We start from the raw sequence: 21,847 nt of genomic DNA on the forward strand, positions 1-21,847 counted from the left end.
AGTGAAATTCAGTTCAAGGACATAGCCTTTGAACACAAACATTGTAGCCAGACTGGCCTGACGGATATTTTAATTCTACTGGAGTTATACAGCATTAGCTGTGTGCTAACCCTATACCAGCTAGTCTGTGATCGTCACTGGACATTGAAACATTATTCTGTAGCGCCACGCGGGGCGGGCTGGGAACAGCGCCTGGGGGCGGGACTACGGGACTATATATAGTGGGGCGGAGACTGGGAGACAGTCTCTTCCATTCGTGTCTGTGTGTTAGTGAAGGGGTCGCGCTGTAACCCCTTTCCCTGTGTGTGTACTTTTCCCGGTTCAAGTTCACGTTAATAAATGTTTAACCTTATTCCCTGAGTCCCATGCCCGCTCCATTCCGTACTGAAACCCGAATTCGTTACAATTCATTGTGGGACAGCTAATAGCTAAATATTACTATTAACAGCCCAAGCGCAAGAACAATTGTATATTTCTTTACTTTGAGTTGACTAAGTTAAATGGCTAAACTCGACCCAGCCCTATGACACTGACTTATAACTCTTTCTCTGTTTCCAGGCGATTTACAATTAACATCAACGACGCTGTCAGAGTCAAGAAGAGTTGCAGAATGTGCTCCCTGTACTTGGCAATGTTTCCAAAATTAGCGCCTCTAGTGCCCTGGAAGACACGTTTTGCGTGCAGCTCTGCACAGAATTCTACTCAAGTTCAAGTTTATTGTAATTATACTCATACACACGTATATGGTATGAAAAAGTGCTATTTAGCTATCTTTCAGATGGTAAGCAGTACAAAAAAAACAATACAATTGTAGAAGATAAGAAAGACAGAGACAACAGGCAATGTGCAAAACAACAACAGGTAGCAGGTAATGTGTAAAACAACATCAGATGTGCAAAATCATACATCAACATTGCTTCGACCTACCTCCAAGAGCATGTGACACCACCGGGGGCGAGCACGTACGGCTGTTGAGGGGCGGAGCAAGTCTCGCAACTGAGCGTCTGATACTGAGCGCGCACGCCAGCTCTGCGGAATGTTCTGGTTGTCAGATGAAGAGAGCCTGAAAAATATTATCTAAAAGCCCAATTTGAAAAAAAAAATATTACAGTGATAAACGGTGGTGTGCTACAGAAGACTGGGTACGATGCCGCCCCTTACCCCACAAGTGTTCTGGGCCCAACGGCATAAAGAGATATATTTGCGAGTGGAGCTGAGCGACGCGCAGGTAAGGGACGGGAGCGGTCTCAGCATTGTACAGGTATATTCTTTAGCAAGCGCAGGGAGGTGGATCTCAATTAATATAACAACCCTTTATTACAGCCTGAGACCCAGTAAGTAGTAGCTTTATGTGTTACCGTTATCCACAGTGAGGACGTTCTGGATACGAGCAGACGAAAATTTTCTTTAAGCTGATCAGCCTGTATGTAATGAGAATTCTCAGCAAATATGTGTCATAAACAGGATGGAGTGTACTGAAGTACTGTACTTACTAATTATACAGAACTTAGTGAGTGGACGGGACGCAGAAGTTTAGAAAAAGGAGAAATTAGAAAACCGCTGACGACAGTTAGGACTTTTAAAAAGAACGTTTCGTGTAATTTCTTGGGGAAACCAATCCGTGTAGCTCCAGATTGAAACGGTGAGACGGTGACCCCTGAATTTGGGTGGCAAGTTTAGGAAGAAAACTAACTGGATTTAATGTATCTGCAGTCTGGAGGTGTTGTAACTTAACTCCTTCTAGCCAAATTAAACTGAGCTGAGCTGTTTGGAGAACGAACGGATTCCAAATGTACAGCATTTTTATACACGTATTCTTATGGTCCTGGAACCACCCTTACACTACATATACGATTTCATAGTTGCTGTTTTTTTACAATGCCGGTATATTAAAGTGCATGGGACTCGACAACTTGAGCAGCTCGGATTGCATACAGGAGCCTGTGTTTGGCACAAATTCCACATCTCCCACTTAGTACTGTAACTGGAGCCGAGCTAACAATGGGGGCACTGGCTTGCTGGAGGACAGATGCACGTTCTGGCCTAATGCAAGTTTTATGAAAATACACAGCACCAAAGAAAGGGACCAGGAGCAGAAGCACACTGGAGGCTGGGTTCCAGCAATGGGCCACATATCTCTCACAGCTCTGCGTAATTAATGCACCTGAACATCTGAGCAGCACTCTGGCCAGTGCTTTGTAGTGCAGGCTCCCCTGCTCTGGGTACAGGAAGGGGGTGAGATTGTCGCTGGAGCGGTGACTGAATTACTTGAGTCCTCTTATTACAAAAGAGCAGGCAGAGACTGGCCAAGCCGAGCCCCAGCTATCTCAGACTCAACAACTCGGCACGTGCAACGATATCTCTTGCCCGGCAAAGTTAGAGTAGAAATAAAAGACTGGGGTTTATGGTGTGATGTTGATGTATACCCACTGCTCCTCAGTCCCTGTGTCATTTGAGATGGCTTTACAGTATGTGATTAGATCCATCCATCATCTTAAAAGCTTCATCCAATTCAGTGTTGCGGAGGAGCCGGAGCCAGTCCCAGCAAGCAACAGGTATAATCCAGGGAACACCTGGGTCGCACACCTGGGATGTGACACTAGCAAGCAGACACAGACACAGACACAAACGTACACACACTCGCACTATGGCCAGTTTTCCCATAAGCCAGTTAACCTATCAGTATGCTTTTGGACTGTGGGAGGAAACCCATGCAAACTCAGGGAGAACATACAAACTCCACACAGCCAGTACCCCAGGGTTTGAACCCAGGGCCCCAGCGCTGCGAGGGGCTAACCACTGTGCGACCTACATGATTACCTGTGTGATTAGATACAGGAGAAAAACAAATTCAAAAAACAAAATGATGGCGGTTTCAGTGAACTAAAAATTTTTACTGCTTGCTTGGTGTCTACCAAATGGTGCTAACCACAGTGCTTCCTGATTGTACTCACAGAATAGGTTCATCACGCTGATTAGAGAACTTGATAACGGTAAGGACTGCAGGTGACATTTTATTCGAGGATGAGAGGATCTCTTGCTTGGAAGGGACAGTTCCCTCGCTGCTTGATTTTGTTCACTGGCAACAAAGTGTCTTTTCAGTGCAGCAGCTTTATCTGATCTGTCACGAATGTGACTTCAGTGTCAGTACATTGACATTTTAGTATGAGGACTGAAATCATTTTTAAAAATCTTGTTATGCAATTTACAAAAGTTAAAGTAAGGCGAAGATGTGTTGCTTAATCTAGGTTTTAGGCTATCACGAGGAAGCAAACACACAGGAAGGAAGAGATATGAAGATCTCTTATTGTAGAGCCACTCCGATTCTCCAAGTCTCTCTGTGCACTAACACTTCCTCATAGTATACTGAGGGCTGTAAGTAACAAAGTACGCCATTTCTTTTCACTGTTGCAGAATCTTGACATCAATGTAAATGACAACGTTCTTCATTTCAAAGGTAAGTTTGCTCCGTATTGTCAAACTCCTGCATGCCTCTCTGTCCCGAGCTGCACAGCAAAGCACTGATTTGCATGTTTGCCAGGGGGTTATTTCAAGGGACCAGCTTCAGTCTAGACTGGACCTGCATAAAAGAACGCCCTGTCTCTGTATGTGATGGTGCTCAGGGTAGTGAGAAGCTATGGAGAAGGGCTGCTGTGCTGATGGCGGTGTAACACAATTGCTGGACTAAAATAATTTTCTCCCGATAATTACTGCAGAAACTGTGAAACTGAAAGTTTAGACATGTGAAAAGGGGGAATGTGCTCTCCATTTAAGAGCGAGTCTTAACTACAGGCAGTTCTTTAATTATATTCTTAAGAGTGCTTTGCTCTGATGGTGATTCTTTGCTGACATGTTGCAGGCCAAGGTCATGGAGCCAAAGGAGACAATGATTACGAGTTCAGCCTGGAGTTCCTGAAGCCAGTGAAGCCTGTGGTAGGAGATGACTTCCCTTGTCTGTGAACAGAAAGAGAGAAATTTCTGTCTTCCTATAACACTCAAAGAGGAGTAGTGTCTCAGAGACCTGTCTGATTAAAATGGGCAGCTCTGGAGTGAGGAGGCTGGATTAAAATTCTGGGAATGCGACACGTCCAAAACAGATAAGACCAGTACACAGCAGACATATCAGTCAAACAGTCCCAACAGGAGGCTGGTGTTTACTCGGGCCCACAGAATATTACAAGCCTGGATACAAGTTGGTTTAGAAGAGGAGAAAAGGTGTTGAGGTTTGGCGAGGAGTAAAACGTTTGGAAAATAATTCAAATTCAATTCCATTTTGTTTTCAATCAGAAAAACAAAGCATGCAGCACATGCCGTTTTTTCCCCATTGACATCCTTTTATATCTCAAGTCAGACTTGAGAGTTCCTGTGGATGGCCTGTCGAGTAGCCAGGAGACTTCAGGCCTCTGAGCGTGTGCCTTTCTACAGGTGGTGCACAAGTCCACACAGCGGCAGGTGAACATCACGGTCAAGAAACAGGAGCACAGCTGGTGGGACAGGCTGACGCTGCAGGAGAGGAAACCACTGTTCCTCGCCCCCGACTTCGACCGCTGGCTGGACGAGTCCGACGCCGAGATGGAGCTCCGAGCCAAGGCAAGAATATCACTCGTACGGCAGCACAGAAAACCAAACGGCAAAACACCCGCCCTTTTAATGTTCGTTTATGTGAGGGGGTTTTGACACAGTAGCGCAGTGGTTGGCATTGCTGCCTGAAAGTGCTGGGGCCCTGGCTTCACCTCCTGGGGTGCTGTGTGTGTGGAGTTTGCATGTTCTTCCCAAGTTTGTGTTAATTGTCTTCTGGGAATTTTGGCCCCGGTGTGAGTGTGTGTGTGTGTCCATGCTTGCCCTGTGATGGACTGTCATTCTGTCCAGGGTGTAGCCTGCCTTGTGCTCCTTGCCTGTGGCTATGCTGCAACCCAGTATTGGATAGAATGGGATAGAAAATGGAAGGACAGACTTTGAGACCTGTGTCTCTCTGTGTGGGGATCGATAAATTAAACGCTCACGTTTCCTACACGTATTCAGTTTGGAAATTCTAATGCAACAGGGTTGTGCTATTAGTTTTAAAATATGAACAACACATTTTAAAATGTTTAGTGCTAAAAGATTGAATAGCTAATTGGATTAAGTAAACAATGTAACATTAACCCATCAGGATAAAATGACATTGTTTCATTAAATAACTTAGCACAAAGTGAAAGTATGACATCAGCAAGGCTACTTGTTTATGAGCACAGTCCACAGTATAAGAAAAGAAAGTGTCTTTCTTTAATGATGGCTCAACGTACTTGTGCACTCAGTGATGTTCAGATGCTACTTTTCTGTTTTTTTAAAGGAAGAAAAAATCAACAAGATCAGCATAGAGTCTAGAGTTCCAAAGGACCGTAAGTATTTTCATCATTTATCTGGGCATTTATGTCTAGTTTTCATTTTAAGTGATAAACTTTCACTAACTTTTTCATGTTGAAGGGCAAAAAGGCTGTTTTTTTTGCTAATTGTTTACCTACTCTAATGTAGGGGTCTCTAACCCTGTTCCTGCAGAACCCCAGTGCAGCAGATCTTGTAGATAACTATTGAAAACTTCAATTGCAATTAGTTAGACAGGTGATATGTTAAATTAATTAATTTGGAGATCATATAGGACTAAACTCTCTTCAGCCCACAAGGACAAGAGGTCTATTGACTGACCAGAGTCTTAATTCATCAGTAGTGTGCTGGTGTTGCAAATCTTTAGAGACGGGTGACCTGTAAGATTAATCGAATTGGGGCTCTCCAGAACCAGGATTGGGGACCCCTGTTCTACTGTACCGAGAAGAACAGCTGTAAAGCGTTTCTGTGCAAAAAAACACGAGTAATAAGGAATATCAATAATAAGATAAGATCACTTTATTGGCATCTACAATTTCTTGCATTAGGAATTTGTCTTTTTGCATACCCCAGCGTGCTCTCTACGAGACACACAGACAGGGAGAGGAGCTTGGGGTCAGAGCACAGGGTCAGCCATTTATACAGCACCCCTGGAGCAGTTGGGGTTGAGGGCCTTGCTCAGGAGCCCAGCGGAGTAGGATTCCTCTTCCGGCCGTGGGATACAAACCGGCAACCTTCCAGCCACAGGCGCAGATCCTTAGCCACAGAGCCACCGCTCCGCCCCGAAAAACCGATGTTGTTAGGGTAGTTCTATTGAGGGTGTTTAAAGGTCCAGTGGCTTAAGAAGTACAGTTGTGTGGGGGAGTAGTCAGAGCTCTGGACCTCTGACTGGAAGGTTGTGGGTTCAAATCTCAGGCAGGGCACTGCGGTTGTTACTTCAAGGGAAGAACTTCACTAACATTGCCTCAGTATAATGCCCAGCCATACCAATGGGTCAGAATAACTGGAATAATTATTTGCATGTACATACCAATGCTTTTCAAGTGAAGGGTGTAAGGAGGGGTAGGTGATTTTATTCCTATTTTAAGTACTAATCCACCTGTTTTTGTGTGTGCTTGTAACCCTGCTGTACTATACAGTAGTTGAGCAAGAGGAATGAGAAATTGTTTCACCAGTTGAATTAAAGGGGAACTTTAAGAAGGTCACATTCTACCTAGTACAAAAGTTAGTCAAAATCAGATAACTTTAATAATAATAAAATAATAATAATAAGTTTGTATTGTTTCAGCGTTCAGCAGTTTAAAGAGAGGCTACCTGTTCATGTACAACCTGGTGCAGTTCCTGGGGTTCTCCTGGATCTTCGTCAACATGACTGTGCGCCTCTTCATTCTGGGACAAGGCAAGGGAAATGTGCTGTGCGAGGAACTGCCCCTTGTGATAGCCCTTCAGTGCCCCGGCCCCTGGGACAGTGATGAGAACTTGTCAGTCCCTGTGTGTTAGACACTTGAAAAAGGCTTTCAGACAGAAGTTACAGTGCAGCGTCTTCTGTAGCATGTCACAGGGAGGCAGTGACTCGTGAAGTGTGCTGGAACTGTGGCAGGGGCTTTCAGCTCCCTCTTAGTCTCCTGTTGGTGTTCTCAGACAGTCAAGTCACAAATTTGAGCTCTTAAACTAAACATGACAGGACTTTATGCAGACTCTGTCTGCAGGCTTCTGTCACAGCACAGATCACGTGTGATGGTCTGTCTGTAGGTGGAGTTCAGTTCAGTTTGTTGAAATGATTTATCTTACAACTGAACAGCAGTTGTTTCAGTTTTTAAGAGTTTGAAAAAATACCAGCAGATGCCTAAAAACATTCTTTTAAAACTGGTTTCTCACACTTAAAGCAAACCATGTAAATTTGCAAATCGAAATCAAAATTGTCAAAAATCTGTTTTTAGCTGGCTATAATTGTGCACCTAAACTAAAGGAAGAGCTGCAACAATGTACTAGGAGTTGATTGAATTCAATTTTTAAAAAGCATTTTTACATTTTTCTTTTTTATTAGTGTTTAAGATGGGGTTTAAAGAAAACTAACATCTTCTAATGACTTTAATGTCTTCTGAGGACTTAAAGTAAAGAATTATGTTCTTGTCTCTCTTTGCTGGCCAGATTCCTTCTATGACACATTCCATACCATCGCAGACATGATGTACTTCTGCCAGATCCTGGCTGTTGCAGAGGTGATCAATCCTGCCCTGGGGCTGGTCAGGACTGGGGTTTTCCCAGCCATGATTCAGGTGCGCTCTGTTCTCTTAACCCAGAACCTCCTACTGACCAACGTGGGGCTTTGATATATCTAGGCAATGAAACAAGGAGCCGAAGTAAACTCTCAAATTCAAAGTAAAAGTACTTCAGTTTCTCCAGAACAGGTTGGCATAATATTAAAATCAGTCTGGCTGATGGATTCCTTCAAAATTACATGATTTAAAAGTGATTTTAGTATTATGTAGTATTATGTATTATGAGAATAGTATTATTCTCACATCTGGGCAGATAGAATTGACACACTTTGACCACACCATCCAGAAGTGATGTGGATTTTTTTAAGAACCGTTTTGGAAATCACACAATTAGTAGAAAATCAAGATGTGTGATTTGTAGAACTGTCTTTGTCTGTATATACTCTTATGTGGAGTCAAAGTGATCAGAAAATATCCTTGTAATAGGCTGTAATGATCTGAGGTGGCTCTTATCCATTTGGATAATTAATTATAATTCACACTAATAAAATATCCAAGCCAATGCAAAGATCATGAGGGGAGGTCATCTTACTGGGGGTTGTTGCCCTATAACCTGAGCATGCTTAGATCATAGGGCAGCCTGGCTCTGTGCAGCAAATATAAATCAGCATAATGCCGCCCCCTGCAGGTTGTCGGGAGGAACGTCATCCTGTTCGTCATCTTCGGGAGCCTGGAGGAGATGCAGAACAAGGCGGTGGTGTTCTTCGTGTTCTACCTGTGGAGCATCATCGAGATCTTCAGGTCGGTTTTCCTCTTCCTTGTCAAGTTCAAGGACAGAGCAGGGGAGGGGAGGAGAGGAGGAAGACTTGCAGCCTCCTCCTCAGGGCCTGAGCTCATATTGTGCCTTTAAATGACAAGCCAGAGATTAGTCTGACAGTGTCCCCTAATACAGGGACAGCCAAATACCGGTCCTTCCAATCAGTTGCAATGTGGATCTTATGTATTGATAGTTTAAGAAATGCACTTAAAGAACCCCGCAGTGAAATAATGAGGAGGGTATGGTAATTAATCACTTCTAATTATGAATTACAGTTATTTATTTTCCCCTGTAGTTGAGAATTGCTTAACAGAAGCGTTTCATTCCCACGCCTTAAGATTTAAGGTGTTAGGTGACCAAGCCGGTCTGCCTGTAGATTAGCAAAGACCACCACCCTTTAAGGGAGAAGTGTGGCTTCATTATTCAGTCTTTCTGCTCTTTCTTTTCTTTTAACATATAATAATTGAACAAACTAAGGAGAAGTCACATTATCTCTGTAGTGATACAAGTTACGAGGCTCTTGTGCCATCTGCTTCTATCAGGCATTTAGGACTGTGCCGAGTCAGCCAGTCAGTCACTCCCAGCGTTCTGTTAGACATCATCAGTACCATGGTTTCTGTAGCTGAGGAGCAGATTGGAACGTAATCCTATTGCCATGGATCCAGCAGTCATTCTCGGGACCTTGGAGATTTTCAGATCACACTGCCTCTGACACCCCTGTCTTCTTTGTCCAGGTACCCTTACTACATGCTTGCTTGCATTGACACAGAGTGGAAGCTACTTACCTGGCTCAGGTACACCATCTGGATGCCCCTTTATCCCCTCGGAGTGTTGGCAGAAGGTAATTGGGCTTAGTGATTTAACTTACCATCAATTTGGTGCTGAAGGGAGGGAGCGGCGTGTTCCTATTCTGCACATATAGACCTTAATCTTGGCAACTGCAAAAGTGTCACAAAAATTACATTCTAAACTGAAACAGTGAGCTGCTTATACCAGTTCCCACATCCACACCCTTTTTTCTTCCCTCTATTCCCTTTCTGTAGCGGTTGCTGTGATCCAGTCTCTCCACATCTTTGACGAGACCAGGCTTTACAGCATCACTGTGCCCAAACCCCTGGACCTGTCCATCAGCTTCTCCTACACCCTGCAGCTCTACCTGGTGCTCATGTTCCTGGGTGAGTGTGTGCGCTGTCCCGGGCTGAGCCTAGGTCCACACGCGCTCAAGCTCACACGTCAGCTTCATGCGTGCTAACTTATACTTACCTGCTGGGCAGAGCCACAGAAGGAGAGGATAGAGATCCTGCAGGCCAGCTAATACAATCGAGGCCATTGTCTCTGCTGGATTAGAGGCGGGTGTTAAAGGTGCCAAGGCATGTGAGAACAACACCTTGTTTTTTATTGACTTTGAATGAAAAACACCAGGAACTGCAGAACAACCTGTGCTGGCTGTTGACTTGCTCAGTAAACTCAGATGTAACCAAAATGAAGAACAAAATAAGGTGAAGTTCTCAGGGTTAAACATACCTTACACTGCAGGATTGCACAGCATTTATATCGGTACAGTAACTGAGGTTGTGGATCCTGATGATGATATACAGAACATGGGTGCAGTACAAAATTAAAAGCAGTCCGTAGTGTTCAAGGGCTTCGCACTGTTCTCAGTGATCCATCTCTGACCCCAGCTACAAACTGTGCTGTACAAATGAAAAACAATCTGAATTCTGCATTCTTCTGTGTTGCAGGCTTGTTCATTAATTTCCGTCACCTCTACAAACAGAGGAGGAGAAGATTCAGGACCAAGAAGAAGAAGGCGAACTAAACCTGTGCCGCCTTTGGGTCAGTGGGACCGAGCCAGCATGAGCAGGCTGCCTCTGCCACAGCTGCTACAGCAACATCACCTTTAGGGCAGCAACCCCCCAACCTGGCCTAGTGTCTCCATTTTAGATCAGCTCCATTCCTCCCCGATTCAGTGGACTCAATAACATAAGTGCATTTTTTTCCTTTTTATAGAACATTTCTGCATGATAAAAATATTCAAAACAGAATAGAAGCAATGCAAAACAACCCACATAAACATACCATAGGTTTTTTTTTTAGATGCACAGAAAGCAGAAGCTCTGTCTGTATCACTGACAAGATTCTTATAAAAGACAGACAGCCTGACGGCCCCTCTCCTCCCCTCATTCCTGCCCTTTCCTCCACTGGCCTGCTCTCGGTACCTGGTGTGAACTGGAAACCCCAAGCCTTTGCAACTCTACTGCCCACAGGCTACAAGTACAACATAGTGTTCCCATAGTGAAGCTATAGCCTTGCCTGGCAGAGAACTGCTGCCTCGCTGTGGGATGTAACCCTGAACTATCAGTCCACCCCATCTTGGCAAACAGACACACAGATAAAGCACTGTGGACAAACTAGTACATGGACTGCTGCGCTCAGCTGGTGTCAACATCTAACAAGGGCAGCTGAAGTGCATGCATACTGATAGTGTAGTTGTTTAAAGAAAACGCAAGTATCAGAAGACTAAGCCAGTATTAGAAGCATGGGTGCCGGTCTTAGCACTTTGGGAAATGCACAGCTTCTGCAAACCGAGTGTGTAAAAGTCATGTACCTTCTTTTGCACATTCATGGCCAGTGTCTTCACACTACAGTGTTTTAGCGTGTATGGTACAATAGTTAGCAGCAATACAGGAAAAATTAAAGAATTGCAATATTGAACCAAATAGCAACAACTCTTTTACAGAAAAAGACATTTTGTTAGCACTATCTTAGGAGTCACATGTAAGCCTTGTATTAAGCACTTACAACTGTTGTACGTTACTGTATAAAGGCAGCTACTTAATACCTTTTATCACTACTAATGCACAGCATGTGTCTGGCTCATAAGGCATTAATTAGTTATTTTACTAGCATGCAACAAGCTGTTTCAATTAGATAAGCAGTAATGCATGACTTACCAGCAATGCCCAAAATAGTTGTTGACATTTTTGTCTACAATTCCATCTCTGTGGCTCTTAAGAAATATATATATAGATAAGTCAGTGCTGGAGGTGGAACTTCTGCAGCATGTTGATTTGATGTAGATACAAATACAAATAGACGCACATACATGATGTAGGCATACAGACAATGCAGGAAAAAATAAAGATTTTTATGTAACTATTCCTATTCTACACAGAGCCATTTGGTATGAAAAACTGAGATCTCAGGTTACGAGGAGTGCCAAGCAGGGGGGCCAAGTTTCGCAATGAAGGCAGAGTGTGTTTCACAACGTTAAGAAAGGTCCACTGAAGCTCTTCAGTGGTCACCTGATTCTGATGATGATTCTTTTCCTCATACATGCAGAAGAAACATCTCCCAAACAGGCTACCGCTTTTTGATTTTCTGACCGCCAGACCCGTGCAGAAGCAGGGGTCGTGGCTGCAGGTCTGCTGAGGGAAGACGCTGAAGAGAGGAGCAGGCTGTCCTGTGGTGCACTTCTAAAGACAAATCTGCATCTACAAACAGAATCCTCAGGGAACCTAACAGCACAGGTTTCAAGTCACTGCATGCCTGTTTATTTCTGTGTAAAAACAGTATCCCAGTTTTGTGTTTAAATGTCAAATGCAGAGTTTCTTAAAGCTCTTTAAATTGGACTTGTCTTATTGTTCAGGAATTAAATTGTGATCAAAATACCTTCCTTAATCATGTTGTGAACGATGAAAGTTTCTTCTGTTTTTCAGTGTGGACCTATATACATGCGTATGTACAATTCATTCTCTGTGCATTCAATAAAAGAATGTGGGGAAGCTGGGGAAGCGGAGATCAAGTAAAAAACCACCAGAGAAATCAGAGCAGGTCCTCGTTCCCGTGGCCAGATCCCAAACTGGGCATTCATCATTCCTTCATCCTTCATCCGTCCAGAATGTATTGGAGTAATATAGGGATGTGAGCGCAGGAGGCGAGGAACCTCAGGGAAAGTGGACATTTTTAACTAGGTTTATAGTAAAAAACACTGGAATCTTGTCTTTTTATTTTGACTAAGGATTGAGGCTGTTGTTTTGAAATGTCTGAATGGCACAACCTATTACAAAAATGTACCAGAACCAAAAAATAATAAAGATGATAAAAATCAACACATGCTCCCTTTAAGAAGTCCATTATTTGAATCTTGCAGGCTGTTCAGCAATTGAGAACTGTATCTGTCAATGTAGCCCAATGAATAATACTTGTATATCAGTTTCAGGGAGGCCCCAGTGCCACTCAGTCCTTGCTCTGAGCACCACACGACAGGTCCCCTCACAGAGAAGGGGAGCCCTGCAGATTCACCCCAACTTTCTTTCAGAACTAAAAATCCACCAAATTTCTTGTTTTTCTATTTTTAATTACAATATATCTATAAAAAAATATGTACAAAAACCTTGCAATATAAAAGACCTTGACCGTGACCTCACTTTTCTCACTAACCATTAAGCAAGACAGACTCTGCACACATACTGCACTGCGGCCGAGACTCATTCCTCAGATTCGCTACTTCAGAAGTCCTTGCTTTTCCTAAGCTGTCTGGCCACCCTGGTTCCCGAGGGGTGTCCATGTCTTCTGTGTTTCCTGTACTGGGATCGGGAATCCTCGGGCCCAGCGTTGAAGACGTCAGCAGTGGGCAGGGTGGGGAGTGACAGAGGTTCAAATGGGAGGTGTTCCTTTCCGGTTGGGCAAGTGGAGGTCTGGAGTCTCCGCTCTGCTCACACAAAGCTTTTCAATCCTGAATCTGCCTTTCGCCAAGGCCTGCGAACAGCCTGTGCTGGCGGCGAGCGGGATCGGCCTCCGGGCCTCGGAGAGACGGGCGACGAGGCCCACGAGCTTCTTCTCTACATCCTGTCGCCGCTGCTGGCGCCCCCGGAGAAGTCGGTGGGCATGGGCGTGATGTTGTGGGCGAAGGCGGCGTACTGCGAGTCGCCCGTGCTGGCCAGCTTGAGCTGCTGCGCGGCGTGCGAGAGCTGGAAGGCGGCGTCGGGGTGCGCCGTGTCGGGCAGCAGCGTGCACTCGCGCTCCAGCAGCTCCGCCACCCCCTTCAGCAGCTCCCAGAAGCCCAGGGCCAGAGCCGCCTTCCGCAGCCGGTTCAGCTCCTGGGGGCAGAGGTGCACAAGGACAGCGGGCGTGAAGAGAGACAGGGGGCACCGGTGCGCCCCCTCACTCACCTAACAACCCAACAGCCCCCAGTAATGCAGGGGGCAGAGCCCAAGTCCCAGCCTGTGCTGGATAACGAAAGGACCATGACACTAAAACAGGGGGATTCACCTCACCTGCCCTTCTGCTCCAGTACAGCTTTTCAATACAACCACAGATTTAGAAAACAAATGAATATCAACTGATTAAGCAGCCCATGTGTTGGTAGAAAGACTGACATTTTTAATTATACTCTTTAAGACACCTGGCATGGGAACTAAGGGCATTCCTTCTCCAAAAAGAAGGAAAGCACAGAGAAGGTCACTGGAAGAGATCCAGAGTGGGCCTGATGTTCACCTGTGAGTGTTACAGCGCACAGTAGTGGTCCTGCTCTCCTGGACACACCACACGCCCACTCAACCAGAGTCCGATTTACTTGAGTAGGGAAAAGAACAGCGGGATATTACCCAGAAGCGCAGTTAAATTCCCAAATTGGAAGACTGACAAGAGCTTTCCACTCTCAGACAACAGCTGGCAACCTGCCTGTGGTTACTCACCTTGTAAAAAGTCTGGGTCTTCTCTGGCAGCTTCCTGGCATTCCTCAGAATCTTCTGCACGTCGGTCTGGTGAAAAAGAGGAAAGGAAGGGCGCTAATTCTCGCAAGGCACGCAGAATGAAAAATGAGCCTAGGTCTTTGGCTACAATCGACATCAAGACAAAAGACAAAAACTCAATCTTGAAGTTACTGTCTAGCACAGCTTACTACTGAACTCAACCTCCCAGCTGGCAGCTATGGCGTACCTGCAGTCCGCTGGGCTTGATCCACACAGTGACGTTCTGTGCGTAGCTGCGCTTGTTCTTGGGCTGCAGGGGGAAGGGGCTTTTGCTGTCGTCGTCTCCATAGGGGTTTTCTTTGGCATCTACAGAAAAAGGCCACTTCTATCACGTATTGCCACTCAGCAATGCGCCACCAAGTTAGTGTGCTCTAGTGACCAGTACCTGAAATGGGCCCGAGCTGGGAGATCCTCCCCAGCCAGGGCAGTGGCTCAGGACCTGGCTCGAACAGAGACATCATCAGGTTTGACTTCTTCTTGCTGTCCGCCTGGGAGTACAGCATGCCATACCAGTCCAGCCTGGCAAATCAAAGACGAAACCCATTCTGTTAGCAGAGACCAAGAAAACCATCCAGTCACCCCTAACACAGTTCCTACTGTATATAACCTGCAGCTTGCTGAATAATGATACGAGCATGCAGCGACAGCTCAGCTACTAACCCATTCACTGCCTCCAAACATTGCACAACAACACAGGTCAAGAACGGAAATAAGCGTCGCACTGCCTAGCGGCCTGAGCCATATCACATTTCAGACATGTCATGCTTATTTTGAATGAATCTGCAAAAGACATAGGGGTACCTGCCTACGGATGTATATGTTCTGCTTCAGCTCAGCAGTGTGTAGAAGAGCCTGGCATTCCTAAAACCCGAAATGGATCTGGAACCGGACTCTTACTTCCTGCCTCCTTACCCCAGTTGGACCAGCGCCACCATTCCTTCCACTTTGAGGCTGCCGTGCAACAGGACACAGAAATTTGGGCTTTTCCCTGCCATCTGATTGACCGAGTTCTCATCCTCCGTGTCATCAGGAGCACTCGCACCTAATTCATCTCCCTCTGTAACCAACCACAGGACACCCCAGGGAGCAGGTGAGACCATTTCCTAAAGTCACACCGCAGAACCTCCAAGTATTTAATGACTCTGCCTTGGTAAGCAACCATCGAAAGCGATAAAATTAAAAAAAAAACACAAAGTCAGGCCACACCTACATTGTATTTTATTAGATAAATACATTGTGCTGGTAAGAGAGCACTTCTACACCAGAAACGGGAAAGAAAGTCTAATCCTACACGCTTTATTAAAATGCACCACTGTGAAAAGTCCCTCCTCTGCCACCTAACACGAGCAGCGAGACTCACTGACCTTTGCTCACGGCGATGGGCAGCACCAGGTGTCTGGAAAGAACCGGAGGACTGGAAATGTCCGCAATCTCTATGAACCCCACAATTTCGAGATCTGCAACACACACACACACACAGAGAAAACAGAAGTGGCTTCAGGGGCCCAGGGGGAGGCTGGAAGCGGGAGGGGGGGAGCGCTCCGCGGCGATCCGGTACCCGTGGCGATGGCCTTGGGCAGGGGGTCCACCTCCTCGTCGATCAGGATGGGCTCGGGCCGGGGGAACACCTGCACGTCGGAGGACAGGTGCCCGCAGCGCAGCACGGCGTGGAAGGGCGAGTACGCGTGGTCGATCAGCTTCCTGCAGGCCCAGAGACAGACGTCACCCACACCCCCGCCAGCTGATTCCAGAGGGTCCGCACCCCCCCGGGTGCTCCCGTTTCATTTACAAGTCTAACAGGAGCGCCGAACGAGACACTAACCAGGAAGGCAACTAATAGGGTACATTCCTTCAAAAGCACAAGCATCTCAAAGTGCTTCCTTCCGCACCAGCATTGTGCTGAAAACGATCCCTGCTTCTGCAGCAATGAGCCAGTTAGAAATATAAGGCTCCACCAGCGAATACGTCTGATACTGGTGAGATGACTGAAAAACAAATCACAGCACGTTTCTGCACATTCCACTGCAGAGCCATAACCACTATGCCGCTAAACCAGGCACATGTGTTGTCTGTAAACTATTTTAAGTTCCGTATTTCTGAAAGCAGAGCGTGAGGGTGCGACCCGTAGCACGTGAGAGCTCTAGCCCCGCCCCTCCCTGGCTACTCACCCAAACATGGCCTGCACGTTCTTCAGGCACAGCGGCCCCTCCACAGCGAACACCTGCCCATCCCCACCATTCACGCTCACCAGCTGCTCCAAGTTGTCCAGGGCGTCGGTGCTCTGCAGCTGCAATGGAGTTCAGCATCACTCGACACAGACCCCCGCGCCCCGCAACTCCCCCCACCTCCACCAGAGGGCAGCGCAGAAACAGCACAGCTTCGCCTGACAACTATTTTAACTCGCACTCTTTTCAACATGTAAAATGAAAACGCACCACCTTGGAATTACATATTTAAAGGACCCATTCAAGTCTCATCTCCTACTAAAACAGACCCAGAAACAGATGCATGGTTGCACCACTCTGACCACATAACAGGTCTTTGCAGTACGTAAGGGTGACGCGATGTCCAGGAAAAACTACCTCCTCCAGGCTGGCGATACACATGATGTAGAGCTTGGAGGGGAAAGGGAAGGGCAGAGGGAACTTCTTGTCCTCGCCGCGCTGCTTCAGGGTGAGCAGGGAGTGGCGCAGGGAGCCCCTCCCAATGCCCAGGGCCCCGTCCGTCACCAGCACCACCTAGAGGACAGGAGAGGCGTGCATGAGGACAAAGAGGGCCCTGAGCCAAGCCAGAGGCGCTTCACAGGCGAAGGTAAACTCCTCCTGACTCCCGTTAAATCACAGGCTGCCTGGTTATGCAACACCAGCAGACACAACCCAGAATACCACTTCCAGTCTAGAGAATAATGGAAAACTCTTAAGACTTTTTCCAGTTCTGCTGCAGACCAGAGCTCAATGAAAGCAAAATAACCTTTACTGATTCATGTTTCACAGGGCTTATGCTTTAATCCCAGGCAACTTCAATTTGCACCCTTTTTTATACAGCTGGGAATTTTACTGGAGCAGTCTGAGTGAAGCCCTTTGATCATGGCCACAAAGGCGCACTCCTCCTCTTCTGAGCCCAGAGCCCACACCACACCTCCACACTGCTGCTACGCCGTACCTAAACACAGAGAAACGACGCCTATCGTACGGTAACAGAGCGCCCCACCTGGCAGGGACAGGAACTGCCCCACTCCTGCTGCACGATATTGCTGACTCCTTGCAGAGCGGACTCCAGGCACGTCTTATCGTAATCTTCCACATTGCTGAGGGCCTCCTGCACACAGCACAGGGCAGATTCAGTACAACTAACTCTGCGCGCATCAGACAGCACTGCCACTGCCGCACAAGAGGAGGCAACTCATAAAGTTCAAGTAGGGAGCTGCGTCAGCGTGCCTAGGCTGCAAAGGAACAAGGAAAGGTTTATTCCATGCTGTAAGGGAAAAAACAGAGACAGAACGTCCCAGGAGGCTCCACAGCTGAAACATTGCGTTTCTCTTTTCAGCATGGAACAAACCTTTACTTGTTCTTCTGCAACCTCATAAAGTGTCCAGTGGAAATGCTTACCGCTGGAATTTGTCAAATAAAAGCGGTTGATTTCTGATCTTGTATAGAGATGCTTACACCATCTTAAGAAGCATTTAGATTCATGTGACAGAGCGGCCATACGATGTCGGGGAGCTGGGATGCTGTTGTGCAGGAGGTGGGCGTACCTGCAGCGTGTTGTAGTCCCGGGTGAAGGGCACCATGAGCTCCCACAGAGAGGAGAAGGCCACCAGCGCTGTGAACTCCAGCCGGTAGTTGGTGGCCATGTGCTCGAACAGCATGGTCAGCCCGTGCGCCGCCAGGTTCTTGCGCTGGAACTCCTCAGTGCCCTCCAGGGGCACCGGCCGCGTCATCGACAGCGACACGTCCATCAGCACCACGGTCGGCATGGCGGCGATGCCTCTGCGGTCCCCTGCCCCACGCCAAAATCAGACCGGCTGTCTCCGCGTCTCGGCAGCCCTCTGCTCCGTGCTGTTCGACAGGGAGAGGCAATGGGTCAGGATACCTGCTCAAGGGCTTCCCATCTTCCCCAAGTCCCATTCATGTCATCAGACCTTAAGGCTTCTGGATTTTTTATTCTCTCTGACTCAGTATTCAGTAAAAGCAAAAAATGACGAGAGAGATGTGTTTTGCCCTGAGCGTCTTTGCTGAAACCATGCTAGAGATATCGCATTATCTTTGACTGTGAGAGTGTTGGACGGGTTTAAGGACACAGACCTCCCCGACTCTCCATTATTCTCATGTTCAGGTACAAAGGCCTGCCTGCAGAAGTGACTTCTATCATAACAGTGAGCAGAGACGGATAATCGGAGAAAGCAGAGCTTTCTGCAGATGATCGGGGCGCACACGACAGAACGTGAAAAAATAACAACGAAAAACAAATGCATTCACCGCTTCAGTAAAAAAAAAAACTTTAATCGCTAAGTGTGTTGTTTTACTTAGTCCATATTACATTTTTCACATCGTTAAAACTACTAAATGGTTCCACTGGGTTAATAAACGCAGCGTTAGCATGTGAGGGTGTCCAACTCCGGTTCATAGAATTTAAATCAGCACTCGCCACTCCTTGTTGAGCCAAGACTTGCTTTACATGAACGATTTAAGCCTCCTCACACGAAGACGCTCACCTGCAACAGAAGTGCAAGCAAAGTATTTTCACAGAAGTACAACCAACTACATCGAAGCTTTTTTTTAAAGAGTAATCTATCACCGTGCACTCTCTCTATCAGGTAAAAACAGGAACTCTTACAAAATGCCCTTAGCAATGTACAAAGCAATACATCGCCAAACGCGTTTGCTAATAATTAATAATTATTCGGAACGATTATCGGGAAACTTATACTCGCAATCCTTTCAATGAGCTTGCGTGTCTCTAACTTTAAACGATGATTTCTACGAGGTTAATATTCCATTTAAGATATTACCACTTGGCTAACAAACGCAAAGATTTATCTAATTACCCACGTAAAATGCACACATGCCAGTAAATATATTTTTGTACTTCTGAATGGTACTGTAAATACCGAAAAACAGGACTCCTTCCCTCGCAGCCTCCGACTAGCGCTGTGCCACGCACGTACAGCAACACGCAGTGAGAATATTGGTTCCTACAACGACAAATACCGAAGACGAGAGATTTCTCGAAATTCTAATGACCTAAAAAAATCGCACATGACAACACTTTACGGATTATCAACATTTTGCCATAACTTTAAATTTGTGAGCAGAAGACAAGTTACAAAATGCATGAGGGGATGCAAAATCTTGACCACAGTTTGTTAAGCAAATAGAGTTTTAACGGCGCCACCTGCTGGTGAAAACATATAATAGCAAGTACATTAGGAGGTTGTTAACGCTGTAATGAGCGGACTGAACTCGACCAATACAGCCTTATTAATTTATTAACAGTCGATACATGTTAACTAAAATGTCACATAAACATTTTAATTAAATCTTAATATTGAGTTTTCCCCCTACTTTGCTTGAAGGGGCAAGTAACGGACTTGAAACAGCAGTCTTCTTAGAGGGTTGAATTCAATCCGACGACAAGGCGAAAGCCAGAAAAATAATGATGGTTCTTCATGGTATACGACCAGAACATTTTCAGCGTCTTTCTGAGCACAAATCACACACAAGCCCCGCGTTTCCCCGTGCATGTAGTCTGTATCTCCACTAGATGGAACCGCAAGAACGCAAATAAAGCGGTATGACGTTGTACTTCTATAATAGCAAGCCCGATGGGTGATTTCTTTACTACACACAAGGAAAATGTCATGTTAAAACAAAAAAGTTTTCCAAGGCAGGAGCGTTTATCGTATATATTCTTCCCGCGATAATCCCTCGTTCCCATACACCTGGCCTGTCAGACCGGAGCTGTTGCGACTTGGCCTCTCGCTGCGCATCGCCTGGTCCTCGGCTCTTGTAGGCACTGAACGCCGGAGCACCGTGCCACACAAACATGAAATGTTGAAATATTTTCAGATGTATAAGTTATACATTCGGAAGTATGCTGTGGACATTTATTTAAACGATTATCATAGGATGAACACATCTGGAAAACTACCTATTCCTTTGATCAAATGTGAGGATGTATCCCTCTGGGGGGGAGGACATAACAGCTTAAACAAAAAAGATGCCTGTTCTAATCTGTGGGAAAAAAAGAAAGAAGTGTCTGCACTAACGTGCAGAATGCACTAAGTGCTACCTCAGGGGTCACCACCCAGTACTGTCTGTGCTGGAAAGTGAAAGAACGGTTATTATTTTAATTGAGTAGCGCTATCGTATGTGGTCTTCAGAAACAAAGCTGTTAGTCGTGCACAGCGAGGCGTTTTTAAATGCCAAATACCGACAGGATATTATTCTGAGACAGAAAGCTCTTTTATCATGTCTTACGTTTATTTATCTGTAGTGTACAGGGTACTGTAAGCTTTTTCCCTAGCAAGGTATCAGTCAAACAATATATTTGGTATATACTTTCTGACTAGAATTTTTCCAACGAGATGTCATTGTCCTCTCATCGCTTCGTAGTTGTATTTTTCTTATTTGTTTTCTGAATGGACGGCAGCGGCTATTTGCAGCGCAGCTTGACAATTCTTGATCGCGGGGTGCGTCTCAGTTCAGGTTTCATTCAGCAGACCAGACTACAAGGTATCACTTTAACGTCGTTACTCTCTAAAACCCCCGCCTGGCGGACTGACCTTTCAGTGGCTCTATACATTACATAGCGGGGATGTCCGTCGCCCTCCGTTTAGCACCACGCTGTGGGTATCCGTCTGGGCGAGTCATCGCTTCGGGGGGCTAGTGCGTGCGAGGTGGAACAGAAAGGACCAAACTGGGGGTTAAAAAAACACAAGAGAAGCTCAATGAAAATTTGTCCCAAGGCTAATGAGAGTGTAAGGAGCAACACGTAATCTTCTTAAAAGACTCTGGGTATTATACTGATCCAGTGTGGGGATCCGCTGCTGGCGTGTGTTCTGTAGCTGCAGCCCTGTGGGGAGAGACGCTGGCGAGCCTCACCAAGGTCCCAGAGACACAGCGCTGTCCAGCCGCGGAACCGTCCTGGACTCGCCGGGAAAGAGCTCTCACTCTCGGCAGAGGCGCCGCCGACCCGTCACGCCGTCTCACAGGTGAGCCGTAACTTCCACCTCCATCTCTCACTAAACCGTGTCGCTCTCTAAAAGAAAAAAAAACGAATATCAAAGCTTCGGGAATACGTAACCACTACATGGACCGAGCTGCCTTGAAAATAACTATAACATAATGTTTCTACTGCATTTTGTTCTGAAGTTTTTTTTACTAACTTCATACGCGGACTATTAACTGTTGTACGGGAAAATTTCATTGATATAGCGGGAACGGAAAAGGAAAATGCAGTTAACCCCGCACTCAATCTCTCACACATCTCTGGGTTTTGTTCACTAAGCGGATTTGGAGGCGGTTTGTGTGCCTTGAATATCTTTTCACGGGAGGATTGGCAAAAGTATTTATTTTACTTTGGTTGAATGACATAGGATGCGTTAATACGCCCCTCACATTTTTTTTGTTTTATATCGCGATTTTAGTTTGTACATGTAACATCTAACAAGGAGCGGAGGATGATAT

The 21,847-nt window shown here is 46.0% G+C and overlaps 2 protein-coding genes across 6 annotated transcripts; one reads left to right on the top strand and one right to left on the bottom strand.

Annotated features, from left to right (window-relative positions):
* The first annotated feature begins 992 nt into the window (after positions 1-992).
* hacd3 (3-hydroxyacyl-CoA dehydratase 3) lies at positions 993-12,515 on the top strand. Of its 3 annotated transcripts, none has more exons than XM_088920552.1 (12): positions 1,012-1,228; positions 3,415-3,457; positions 3,860-3,933; positions 4,426-4,590; positions 5,333-5,381; positions 6,653-6,763; positions 7,516-7,643; positions 8,275-8,387; positions 9,138-9,244; positions 9,447-9,578; positions 10,146-10,239; positions 11,746-11,871. In XM_088920552.1, exons 1-11 carry the CDS (start codon positions 1,148-1,150, stop codon positions 10,220-10,222), a joined length of 1,080 nt encoding a protein of 359 aa, XP_088776678.1. In that variant the 5' UTR covers positions 1,012-1,147; the 3' UTR covers positions 10,223-10,239; positions 11,746-11,871. The 3 variants fall into 3 exon arrangements, with proteins under 3 accessions (XP_088776677.1, XP_088776678.1, XP_088776679.1); XM_088920553.1 differs by having other exon boundaries at positions 11,796-11,855; XM_088920551.1 differs by having other exon boundaries at positions 993-1,228; positions 10,146-12,515.
* A 227-nt stretch (positions 12,516-12,742) lies between these two features.
* On the bottom strand, positions 12,743-19,339 carry ints14 (integrator complex subunit 14). 3 transcript variants are annotated; one of them, XM_088920548.1, is made up of 12 exons: positions 19,270-19,339; positions 17,914-18,217; positions 17,370-17,477; positions 16,742-16,897; positions 16,328-16,446; positions 15,718-15,860; positions 15,524-15,616; positions 15,072-15,216; positions 14,545-14,678; positions 14,347-14,465; positions 14,103-14,168; positions 12,743-13,505 (listed from the first exon to the last, which is right to left on the bottom strand). In XM_088920548.1, exons 2-12 carry the CDS (start codon positions 18,133-18,135, stop codon positions 13,248-13,250), a joined length of 1,563 nt encoding a protein of 520 aa, XP_088776674.1. In that variant the 5' UTR covers positions 18,136-18,217; positions 19,270-19,339; the 3' UTR covers positions 12,743-13,247. The 3 variants fall into 3 exon arrangements, with proteins under 3 accessions (XP_088776674.1, XP_088776675.1, XP_088776676.1); XM_088920549.1 differs by having other exon boundaries at positions 19,248-19,272; XM_088920550.1 differs by lacking the exon at positions 19,270-19,339 and adding an exon at positions 18,874-18,991.
* Between the last annotated feature and the right edge of the window lie 2,508 nt (positions 19,340-21,847).

The sequence above is a fragment of the Atractosteus spatula genome, chromosome 7 (assembly GCF_055471065.1).
Source record: "Atractosteus spatula isolate fAtrSpa1 chromosome 7, fAtrSpa1.hap1, whole genome shotgun sequence".
Lineage (NCBI taxonomy): Eukaryota > Metazoa > Chordata > Actinopteri > Semionotiformes > Lepisosteidae > Atractosteus > Atractosteus spatula.

Bases quoted from the DNA above. Each gene is read 5' to 3' on its own strand.
- hacd3 (XM_088920551.1), top strand. From the start codon at position 1,148: ATGCCGCCCCTTACCCCACAAGTGTTCTGGGCCCAACGGCATAAAGAG. The intron at 3,934-4,425 runs GTAGGAGATGAC...GCCTTTCTACAG, and splicing joins TGAAGCCAGTGAAGCCTGTG to GTGGTGCACAAGTCCACACA. The intron at 9,579-10,145 runs GTGAGTGTGTGC...TCTGTGTTGCAG, and splicing joins CCTGGTGCTCATGTTCCTGG to GCTTGTTCATTAATTTCCGT.
- ints14 (XM_088920548.1), bottom strand. From the start codon at position 18,135: ATGCCGACCGTGGTGCTGATGGACGTGTCGCTGTCGATGACGCGGCCG. The intron at 16,898-17,369 runs GTGGGGCGCTCT...CCTGTCCTCTAG, and splicing joins GCAGTTCCTGTCCCTGCCAG to GTGGTGCTGGTGACGGACGG. The intron at 15,861-16,327 runs GTGAGTAGCCAG...CTGGGCCTGCAG, and splicing joins AACGTGCAGGCCATGTTTGG to GAAGCTGATCGACCACGCGT.